Source organism: Vigna unguiculata, chromosome 3 (genome assembly GCF_004118075.2).
Source record: "Vigna unguiculata cultivar IT97K-499-35 chromosome 3, ASM411807v1, whole genome shotgun sequence".
Lineage (NCBI taxonomy): Eukaryota > Viridiplantae > Streptophyta > Magnoliopsida > Fabales > Fabaceae > Vigna > Vigna unguiculata.
In genome coordinates this window covers 57,136,090-57,147,755 of record NC_040281.1, presented here as the reverse complement: position 1 = coordinate 57,147,755, position 11,666 = coordinate 57,136,090, and the positions used below count along the sequence as shown (strand labels likewise).

At 33.8% G+C, this 11,666-nt stretch overlaps 1 protein-coding gene and 1 long non-coding RNA gene across 9 annotated transcripts; both read left to right on the top strand.

The window, feature by feature from the left end:
* The first annotated feature begins 489 nt into the window (after positions 1–489).
* On the top strand, positions 490–8,754 carry LOC114175798. 4 transcript variants are annotated; one of them, XR_003602916.1, is made up of 3 exons: positions 490–1,557; positions 1,675–6,682; positions 7,206–8,754. It is a non-coding gene; the product is annotated as an uncharacterized LOC114175798 (long non-coding RNA). The 4 variants fall into 4 exon arrangements; XR_003602917.1 differs by having other exon boundaries at positions 1,675–7,247; positions 7,719–8,754; XR_003602915.1 differs by having other exon boundaries at positions 491–1,557; positions 1,675–4,309; positions 4,552–8,754.
* Positions 8,755–9,612: 858 nt separating this feature from the next.
* On the top strand, positions 9,613–11,439 carry LOC114175797. Of its 5 annotated transcripts, none has more exons than XM_028060606.1 (3): positions 9,613–10,028; positions 10,119–10,211; positions 11,182–11,439. In XM_028060606.1, exons 1-3 carry the CDS (start codon positions 9,727–9,729, stop codon positions 11,195–11,197), a joined length of 411 nt encoding a protein of 136 aa, XP_027916407.1. In that variant the 5' UTR covers positions 9,613–9,726; the 3' UTR covers positions 11,198–11,439. The 5 variants fall into 5 exon arrangements, 2 of the variants coding, with proteins under 2 accessions (XP_027916407.1, XP_027916406.1); XM_028060605.1 differs by lacking the exon at positions 11,182–11,439 and adding an exon at positions 10,480–11,166; XR_003602911.1 differs by having other exon boundaries at positions 9,613–10,879.
* The last annotated feature ends 227 nt before the right edge of the window (positions 11,440–11,666 follow it).

Genomic DNA, 11,666 nt, shown 5'->3' with positions numbered 1-11,666 from the left:
TATATTTTTTAAAATTTGATAATAAAACTAATATCGTGAAAAATATTTAAAAAGATAATAATTAAAGAAATATATTTTTTAAAATTTGATAATATTATTACGAAAATATTTATTTACATAAAAATATATTAAAATTGTATATAATGCGTACAATTTAAAATGTTAGAAATCGAATTCAAGATTAAAGCAATCTTAAAATTTCAATTGTTTTCGCTAGAAAAGATAACGAATTATCTCAATAAAATCATGTTAATATTTATAAGAAGTTTTTAAATATCATAAATATTTTTAAAATAATAAGTAAAATATTATTTTTCGCTGATAAAAAAAATTAAAATGTTTTGCTCCTTTTATAAATCGGTTAACAGCTATTTATTAACCCCAAAAGATAAGATAAGAACGAAAATGTTATCATAACCGTGTAATTTTCCTTCCACCGCGTAATTCAGCGGTCAATCTCGACTCTCCCTTTCTATCTATATATATATATCCCACTGCGTTCGTGGCTATTCCAGTGCCAAATTTCTTTCTCGCGTTTTCTGTCTGACGTGGTTTCCTTTTTGATCAAAGTTTTGTCGGGTTTTAGGATCCATCAAACTTGTGGTTTCCTTTTTGATCAAAGTTTTGTCGGGTTTTGCGAATTTACGATCCATCAAAATTGTGGTTCCCTTCTTGATCAAAGTTTTGTCGGAGTTTTGCGAATTTACGATCGAGAGATTGTGGTTCCTATGATCAAAGTTTTGTCGGGTTTTGCGATCGATCAAGATTGTGGTTCCCTCCTTGATTAAAGTTTAGTCGGGGTTCTGCGAATTTACGATCGATCAATATTGTGGTTCCCTTCTTGATCAAAGTTTGATCAAAGTTTTGTCAGGATTTTGCGAATTTATGATCGATCAAGATTGTGGTTCCCTTCTTGATCAAAGTTTTGTCGGGATTTTGCGAATTTACGATCGATCAAGATTGTGGTTCCCTTCTGGGGTTTTGCGATCGATCAAGATTGTGGTTCCCTTCTTGATCAAAGTTTTACCGAGGTTTTGTGAATTTACGATAAATTAAGATCGTGGTTCCCTTCTTGATCAAAAGTTTTGCTGGTCTGTATTTGTGACTTTAAATATTGTGATCATCGAGCCTGTTATCCTGTTATCGGAATTTTTCCAATGGTTTCTTAATTCTTGATTTTGTTTATCCATCTTATTGTCTAGTTCCTTCATTTTCTACTCAGATTGATTATATTTTTCTTGAATTCATGGGTTTTTCAGAGAAACTAAGAAATAAAATGGGTGCAAGGTGTGCAAAGAGTGGGTGATTGTCAGATTTTGGAAACTGTGGATGGAGATCCGGTGAAACCTTAGGTCTCATTATCTTTGCATTCATTATTTTCTTTGTTGTTGTTCTTGATATAAACTTGGGGAGAGGGATATGTTATAAATATGAACTATATGAGTGAGAGACTTTGACATGTGTGTTCTTCCGCTGTTCACTTATTTTATGTTGATTGTCTTCTTCTAGTCGTGTTGCAGCAATGAGGATGTCTGTTGGATCTTGGAGGCAAAAGCTGTAAATTTTTGAACTTGCTACAAAGCTTTATGTTTGATTATATTTCCATTTATAGTCTATTGTGTTGTTTAGACTTTTGACTCTTTTGATTTGATTATCTGCTATTCTGTTTTGTAGAGAAGACTTACTGTGAATGTATGTCGGGTCATTGACACTATGACGGCAGATTATTGGACTTAATGGGTTACCTTGTTTCTTATAAATCCAAGAGTTGGTTGAAACGATTGCATTCATCCCCTTTTAGCATACGCTACTTAGCCTTTAAGATTTCTTTTGCTGATTGCGTATCAAAAATCTTCAGTTAGGAATGGTTTACGACATGGAACCTAATATCTGAGTTTGCTCTCTATATTATTTCTCTACATTGGTATTTTGGATTTGTTTCTTGTACTGTTAGCCTATATTTAGCAATTATGTCTCCCTTGGTTTTTGAATTACCGAACTGCATGACTTTTAAGCATGTGAGGATTGAACAACAAAGTGTTAGGAATGGCTATGAACTCGTAATAACCTAATTTCTTAGCTTTTGAAATGTCGGCATTTGATCACAAACATTGGCATTCAACTACCATTTGTTTCTCTACAGAGGTGTTTCTATTATGCAATTGAAGTGGGGTTTGTTGTTGAAGAACTGGTCATCTTCTGTTTTTACTTTTCCTTGGTCTACGATGAGCTCATTTCACCTTTTTTTGTGCTTGGTTTGGTTCTCACAGTGAACTCAAGTGTGGTCGTTTGTGGAAGAAATTAGCTATCCTATAAAATGGTTTGGTGATTTTGTATTGATTTGGGTGAAGTAAATGGTGTGGTCATTCAATTGATATGGTCAGATTTTATTGTTAAAGAGAGTTTAGTACGACTCGCATTCTTATTCTTGCATATTATTTGCACTCTTCGGTACTCCAAGATCACAGCTCTATTTACTTCCTTGAGGTTGGGGTCTCACAATTTGTGATAGGATGTGGGAACCAGATGCTATCTTGTTGCAGACTATTTTACTCAATCTTAGTCCCTTGCTGATTATGTTGAATCTGAAAACTTTTGCTAATACATGTGTGGGCACAGGTTTTGGAAGCTGTGAATGAAGATCCAGGCAAACTTTAGGTTTTAAATTATCTTTGTGTTCATTATTTTCTCTGAAGTTATTCTTCTGTCTACTTTGGTGAAGTGGTGACAGGCACTATATGAGTACAAGAGGCATTGGCATTTGTATTTTTTGGCCTTTAACTCGTTTTCAGTGATGACTAGACTTCAATAGAGGTAGATTTTGGTTTGGAACAACTAATCTCTCTTAATGGTTGAATAGTGGGAAGGTGTATGATTGTGTGTCTCGTATTGTTGCGTTTCCATTCACTAATTTTCTTATGCGCTTGATCTGGAATGGTTGTAGCCTCTCTTATTGGTTGTAGGAAGGTACTTGATCTCTAAACATTATGATCATCAAGCACAATGAAGTGTGGTGTAGATGTGCAAATTATGCGTCGAAGTTCTGTGATATGTGAAGCTAAAGGTTTTATTTACCATCACTTTGCTGTGCTCTTCTGATTCAATTTTTACCTTGCCAATCTTGTTAGTTTGATTCTGATCTCGGTTGTGTTGATGGTGGTATGTCGACAGTGTGGGAGTTGGTCACGGGCACCTCAAACTGACATTTGAGGAGGATTTGTTTGCTATGTTTTTTTGAATGGAATTGTGGGATGAGTATTATTGACAAGTTTTGTTGGGCTTATGTTGATAAAGATATTTGTTCCAAAATCGAAAAGAGCGATTCGGCAAAAAAAGAGAGTATTTACTTGTTTTCTTGGTATATATTTGTACATATGATTTCGCTTGATAATCCAATGAATCTCTATTGTTTGACCAAAAGACTTTTTTGATGGAGCAATGTCAAGTATATGTAGAACCCCGTAGATCTCGTTTGATTTGATGGTTTCCTCAATTCTCAATTGTTTTGGCAGAAGTTCTGAGAAGAGTCAGAAGTCTTATGGGTTTTTTGAATTAGTGTACGTACTAGTTTGAAATATGTGCTGCGATTGGGGTTTGCTAAACATCACAGCCCCTTTTGGGTTGTGTTCTCACTATTTGTGATAGGATGTTGAGGCAGCTGCTATCTTTTGTTGGCTATATTGATCAATCTTAGTCCCTTACTGGTTTTTTTCAATCTCAAAATCTTTTTATTTTGCTAGTTGATATGTGTGCGACGGATTTTGGAAGCAGTGGATGTAGTTCCAGAGAAACTTTAGGTTCTATTATCTTTTCATTCATTATTTTCTTTTTGCGTGCAATGACGGGAGATTATTGTTTGGAATGACACAGAAGTCTCTCATTGGTTGTAGTCTCTCTCCTTTTATTACGTTTCCATTCACTATTGTTCTTATGTGGTCTATTTGGAATGGCTGTAGTCTCTCGAATTGGTTGTCGGAAGGTACATGTATCAATCAGGAGCAATACTGTTATGGTGTCAGGAGCAATACTGTTATGGTATAGACGTGCAAATGGTGCTTGGAAATTATGTGGACTGTGAGGCTAATGGTTTTTATTTACCGGTACAGTGTTTTCTGGATTAATTTTTAACTGGCTAAACTTTGTCTGTTTGATTCTGATCTTGGTTGTAACTTTCAATACAAGAGTACTGTTACAAACTGACATCTGAGGTGGGTTTGTCTGCTACATTTTTGTGTTCTGGGTTTACAAAAGGCATTGTGGGATGAGCGTGGTTGACAAGTTCTGTTAGGCTTTACTCTTTGATTTGATGGTATGCTCAAATCCTTTCCATTCATTGTTTTCATTATTGTTGGATTTTAGATAGGAATTGATGTATTTCTATGCATACCTAATACTGGAGTTTCGGAGAAGAATTTGTTATTTTCAGGATAAGTTTCTTGAAATGGTATGACAAATTAAGTCGACTAACAAATTTAGATAACATAATTCTTTGTTTGAATTTATTTTCAGCACACACCAAGGAGTCTGACACTTCTCTTTCTTTTTTATTAGAACGGTTTAAAACAGCACCTGATGACCGGTCTTAGCTTGTTATTTAGAGTGACTAAGGCTACCTTGGTTTTATGGGATCATCTTCCTTGAGTTTTGATTTAGTTGGTTGGTAAGCCGGGCAGTATCAGATTTCCTTGTTTTCTTACGAAGAATAATGTTTCTGGAGTTGGATATAATGAAACAACGTATGTAATGTTTTGTTGTACAAGTTTGAAATATGTGATGTGCTTGTGAGACATTTTCAATGTATGTAATGTATTTTAATAGGTAGTTTTATTCTTGCTTTAAATTACGTTGGTGTTATGTTAATATGATCTTTTTGATTATAACAATTGTCGTCTATAAAATTTTGATTGATGGATTGCTTTTAATAGTTATTACACTGAAGATCCTTGTCGATGATTCTCATTATTGTAATAATTCTATGGCATTTTTTTTCGTAGTCATTTTCAAAGATGTATTTTACAGTTAGTTCTGCAATAGTTCTTTTCTTATGGACTCTGCTTTATTTTTTATTCAATTTTTTTCAAATTATTTTTTCGTTTGTGATTTGTAATAGATGCTTAGGGTGTCACAAATATGTTTTTCATTTTTACATTGTCTAGGTTGTTTGATCAATCATTTTGTTTATTAAAATTCAAAATTAATTATTAAAGTATCGTTGTCTTCTGCAACATCTCCTAGGCTCATTGTGACAATTTTTCTCAGCGTACAGCTTCATGACACGCGTCCTTCATCCACGCTTTGCGCTTTCTGAACGGTTGAGATTCAACTTTGGTTATTATTCTCTCTCATTTTCAAATATTCTCTAAAATGTTTCTTCTTCGCTTCTCTGTTTTTTGCAATCCTCTTTAGATTTTTGCTCCTTTCATCTTCTTCCCTGCCCTTTCCTTGCTGTCATTTTTGTCCAGGTGCGCTTCTTTTTTTCTTGGTCTTGTATTCTGCATTTCCTTGTCTTTGCCGTATTTGTATGCTCTTTCAACTGTTTATTTTGGATGAGTGTATATACATCTTTTCTCATTTTACTGCTGATTCCCTGCATTCATTTCATGGTATGATAGCATAATTTTTGACTTTATATGTTTGCATTATACTAGTACTGATTCTATTTCACGTTTTTTTTCCATATAAATTTCTAGGGTTGTAAAATATTTATTGCTTAGTTTCAGACTTGACGTGCGTTTGGTCTTTGTGATTGTACAGAATCAATTTAACTTTTAACACGATCGATGATTTTGAACTGTATGGTGTGCTTGCGGGATTGAACTATACGGTCTTTAAGGATCGATAAATGTACTTTTGTTGGTTTGAATTATATGGTGTTTAAAGATTGATCGATGTGGACTTGTCGGATTGAATTATATGGTGTGCTTTTTGTTGGATTGAATTATATGGTGTTTAACTATGCTTTTGTCGGAGTGAATAGTGTTGGATTGAATTATATGGTGTTTAACTATTAATCGATGTGCTTTTGTCGGATTGAATAGTGTTGGATTGAATTATATGGTGTTTAACTATCAATCGATGGGCCAAGAGAGACTATCAGTTGTCTTATCGCAAGAATTTCCATTAGATCGTGGAGGCAGGTGTATATTATTTTTCTTACAAGAATGTTTTATGTTTTATTGAGTTTCCATTTACTATTTTTCTTACGTGCTCAAGGTAGTCTCTCTTATTGTTTGTAAGAAGGTACATTTTTCAGTGATGGTGATTGTCTATGGAAGGGAAATACTTAATCGGTGAATCATCCAGACTGTTATGAGACTTCTCTATTGGTTTTTCAATTATTGTATTTGTTTATTCATCTTATCTTCTAGGTCTTTCAACTTCTTCCCAGATTGGTTTTAGTCTTCTTGAATTCACGAGCTTTGCAGGGAAACTAAGAATTGAAGGGGGTGCAGGGTGTGCAAATGGAGGGTGGAAATTCTGTGATCTTTGTATCTGGCTTTGATCTTTGTATCTCAATGTTTTATTACCAGTTCACGGATGTGTATTCTGATTTATTTTCTTAATGGGTGGACTTGTTTTGTATGATATCATCATGCTTCTATTGATGGTTTATGGTTCAAAAGAGGCACTTAGAATGAGCATTTGGGACAAGTGCGGTTGGAATTTACTCTCTGGTTTGTTGGTATGGTTTTCTTCTTGCTTTGAAAAGTTTTACTCAATTTTGACGCCTTCTCTGGATAACTTCTTGTAATTGAGATCTTGGACTCTTTTAATAATTTTTCAAGACCTCTGTATTTGTTTGAATTGGTCTGGTAATGATGTGTTTCTTACAATAGTAATAATGGAGTTTTGGAGAATTTGTTTATTTCAGTTGAGTTGGAAAACCTTTTTCTTCGAGAAATGTTATAATGGGCATTTTACCATTGGTTTCTTAATTCTTCATTTGGTTTATCCATCTTAATCTCTAGGTCCTGCATCTTCCATCCATATTGATTTTATTTTTCTTGAATTCATGGGTTTTTCACGGAATGGAGATGGGGTTAAACCTTAGGTCTCATTATCTTTGCATTCATTATTTTCTTTGTCGGTGTTCTTGATATAAACTTGTGGAGTGGGATATGTTATAAATATGTACTATATGAGTGAAAGGCTTTGACATGTGTGTTGTTAGACTGTTGACTTATTTTATGTTGATTGTCTTCTAGTCGTGTTGCAGCAATGAGGATGAGGATGTTATAAATATGGAGGTGGGTGAAACCTTAGGTCTCATTATCTTTGCATTTATTATTTTCTTTGTCGTTGTTCTTGATATAAACTTGTTGAGTGAGATATGTTATAAATACGCCTTATATAAGTGAGAGGCTTTGACACGTGTTCGACTGTTGACTCTGTTTATGTTGATTGTCTTCTAGTCGTGTTGCAGCAATGAGGATGTATGTTGGTTCATGGAGGCAAAAGCTGTAAATTTTTGAACTTGCTACAAATCTTTATGTTTTATTACGTTTCCATTTATTATCATTCTTGTGAGCTCGAGTTCGAATCGCATAACATCATGATCATCAAGCCTGTTAAGGAAATTTCTCTATTGATTTTTCTAATTCTTGAATTTGTTTCTTCAACTTATCGTCTATGTCCTTCCTTTTCTACCCTGATTGCTTTAAGTTTTTTAAATTTGTGGGCTTTACGTTTCTTAAATTCGTGGGCTTTGGGCTTTACAGGAAAATTAAGAAATGAAGTGGGTGCAGGGTGTGCAAATGGTGGGTGGTGTGATTTGGATCGGGATCCCGTTTGCTTTCACTGTTTTCATTGCTGTTTTTCATCATGTTAACCTCAGGAGTGGAAGATCTTGTAACTATAAACCTTGTTGATTTTAATTATCATTTTTTACACGTGTTGCTGCGAAGAGGATGTCTATTGGGTCATTGGGTCGTTATAGGCTTCGACATTTGTGTCGTTCTAGACTTGACTTTGTTGATTTTAGTGATTTTTTTTTCACAGTTGACTTTGTTGATTTTAATTATCATTTTCTACACGTGTTGCTGCGAAGAGGGTGTCTATTGGGTCATGAAGCGAATAGCTGTTGATTAGGATATTTCCAAGTAGTAGTTTGAAATATGTTGTGATTGGGGTTTACACAACATCACATCGCCTTTCTGGTTGGGTTCTCTCTATTTGTGATAGGATGTGGAGGCTGGCTATATTGATCAATCTTAGTCCCTTACCGGTTTTGTTCAATCTCAAAAGATTTTTATTTTGCTAGTTGATATGTGGGGGAAGGATTTTGGAAGGAATGGATGGAGATCAGGGAAACTTTTGGTTCTATTATCTTTTCGTTCATTATTTTCTTTTTTGAGTGGGAGTTCTTGGAAACATGCACTGTATGAGTATGAACGATTTTGACATTTCAAAAGTTGTGCCTTTGACTCATTTGCATTTCAAAAGTTATGCCTTTGAATCGTTTTGCAGCGAAGAGTTGCTTGTTATGGATGTCTGTTGTGGAGGCAACGGCGGGAGATTATTGTTTGGAATGACAGTAGTCACTCATTGGTTGTAGTCTCTCTCCTTTTATTACATTTGCATTCACTATTGTTCTTATGTGGTTGATTTGAAATGGCTGTAGTCTCTGGAATTGGTTATCGGAAGGTACATGTATCAGTCAGGAGCAATACTATTATGACCGATCTTAGCTTGTTATTTAGAGTGACTAAAGGCTACTTTGGTTTTATGGGATCGTCTTCCGTGAGTTTTGATTTAGTTGGTTGGTAAGCTGGCAGTATCGGGTTTCCTTGTTTTCTTATTAGGAACAATGTTTATGGAGTTTGATATAATGAAACAACGTATGTAATTGTACAATTTTGAAATATGTGATGTGCTTGTCAGATATTTTCTAGGTACGTAATGTACTTTTAATCGCTTTGAATTACATAGTGTCGGATCCTGAGACAATTACATAGTCTCGGATCCTGAGACAAACAAAATTAATTTAGAAGGTGTCAAAACAAAGGATCAAGTATATTTTATTTTTTGTTTCTGAACGTTTAAATTGAAATTTGTGAGTCTAAAATTTTAATACATTGTAATCCATAAATTTTACAAGATATAATTTTTTTTGTGTGTATCAAATGTTTTCTTAGTGTATATTAAAGTCGGAACTTGTTGGAAAAGATAAATAATTTAAATGATAGCATGAGATGCACTTAATATTTTAAAAAAAATTAATATAATTATGTTAAAAGGATTATATCATTTCGTTGTACTAGTTTTTTATTTGTCAAAACATTTTCTAAAATATATTAAAGTTAAAAATATGTGAAATAATATAAAGAATTCAAATATTAGCATGGAATATATTTGACACATTAAAAAAGTTAACTTAATTAGGTTAGTAATTAGGTTAAAAGAATTATATTTATTTAGTTTTTAAATTTTGATACAAAAATATATTAAAATTTTAAACGTATGAATTAAAACTTCAATTTTAAAAAAATTCAGGATAAATATATAAAAGTTTTGAAATATTAAATATATAAAATACATTAAAATTAAAAGAAAAATTATATATATATATATATATATATATATATATATTAATATTATATAGAAGGAGAAAAAAATTAGAGGGGGCCCTTATGGTTGTTCTAATGTCCGCCACTCCCTGATTCGTCAAAGATCCCAGTTACTTTTTACAGTGACAAAATCTTGAGTCCCAAAATTCAGTTCTTTCAGATGTCTGGATTACAGGGTTACGAGTTATGCAGCTTCATTTCAAAGAATCCTTCCATTTTGATTCAAAGCTTCAAGAGAACATTTGTCCCCTCAGTTGAAGCTATTAGGAAAATTGTGTGCGACAAGAAAGATTTCATTTTTGTGTTACGGCTGGATACTCCCAAAGTACAAAAGGTTTATGCAGGATGTCGTCTTTTTGGAGAGGTGTGGCATTCTTGGGACTCATCTTGCCTTGCTACTCAAACTTCATCCAAGGCTTTTCCTTGCAATTCAAGAATGGTTGTCCTTGCAATTCAAGAATGGTTGTCCATGCAATTCATACATTAAGTTGTTTGAGCGATAAAACCTTTGAGTGAAAGCTGAAACTAGTTAATTGTTTTGGGTTTTTCAAGGATGAGGGCCCGCAAAAGTTCAAGAGAATCCCGACTTTGTTTAGAACATCAGAGAAGAAGTCGAAAGTTGGATGAAATTCTTCTTGCATACAGGTACGCTGCCCAAGTCTGTCCTTATTCACCATGGACGGTCGCATGCTTTCTTGATGAAGTTTTCCAGCTGTTGAAATAAAAAAATCTCTGCAAGAAAGTCCCCAGTTATATTCATGTGTTGTGCTTGTCTGAGGAGATGTTCTTGGACAAGTATATATCACAATTCAGAAAAAATGCAGTGGGGTCATTATATTTTTAACAGTGTTCTTGACAGTGTTGTGCAAGCTTAATTTAGTTTCTTATATTTTTAAGTTTTTTTTCGAGACAGGGTTACCATATATCCTTTCCTTCTACAGTAGCAAAAGTAGACTTGATTAGATATGAGTTTCCTTATCTCAAGCAAAGCCCATGCGGGAGTGAAGGAAATTCTGGGTTGATTTCAATCCCACAAAAGCACAAAAAGCACACAGAATCAGTTTAACGTTTGATTTTTAATTATATTGTGTGTTTTTGTGGGATTCAATTATACGGTGTTTAAGGATCTATGAACGTGCTTATGTTGGTTTGAATTATATGGTGTTTAAAGATTGATCGATGTGCATCTGTTGGATTGAATTATATGGTGTGCTTTTGTCAGATGTTTAACTATCAATCGATGTGCTTTTGTCGGATTGAATAATGCAAGCATTATCAGTTTTTATTGCAAGGATTATCACTAGATCGTGGAGGTAGGTGTAGATTATTTTTCTTACAACAATGCTGTATGTTTTATTGAGTTTCGATTTACTATTTTTCTTATGTGCTTAAGGTAGTCTCTCTTATTGTTTGTAAGAAGGTACATTTGTTAGTGATGGTGATTGTCTATGGAAGAGCAATACTTGATCAGTGAATCATCGAGACTATTATGAGACTTCTCCATTGGATTTTCAATTATTGTATTTGTTTGTATTTGTTTATTCATCTTATCTTCTCGGTCCTTCAACTTCTTCCCAGATTGATTTTAGTTTTCTTGAATTCATGGGCTTTGCAGGGAAACTAAGAATTGAAGGGGGTGCATGGTGTGCAAATGGAGGGTGGAAATTCTATGATCTTTGTATCTGGCTTTGACCTTTCTATCTCAATGTTTTATTTACCAGTTCACCGATGTGTATTCTGATTTATTTTCTTAATGGGTGAACTTGTTTTGTTTGATATCATCATGCTTCTATTGATGGTTTATGGTTCAAAAGAGGCACTTAGGATGAGCATTTGGGACAAGTGTGGTTGGGATTTACTCTCTGGTTTGATGATATGGTTTTCTTCTAGCTTTGAAAGGTTTTACTCAATTTTGACGTCTTCTCTGGATAACTTCTTTTAATTGAGATCTTGGACTCTTTTAATAATTTTTCAAGACCTCTGTATTTGTTTGAATTTGGGATGGTAATGATGTTTCTTACAATAGTGATAATGGAGTTTTGGAGAATTTGTTTATTTCAGTTGAGTTGGAAGACCTTTTTCTACGAGAAATGTTATAAT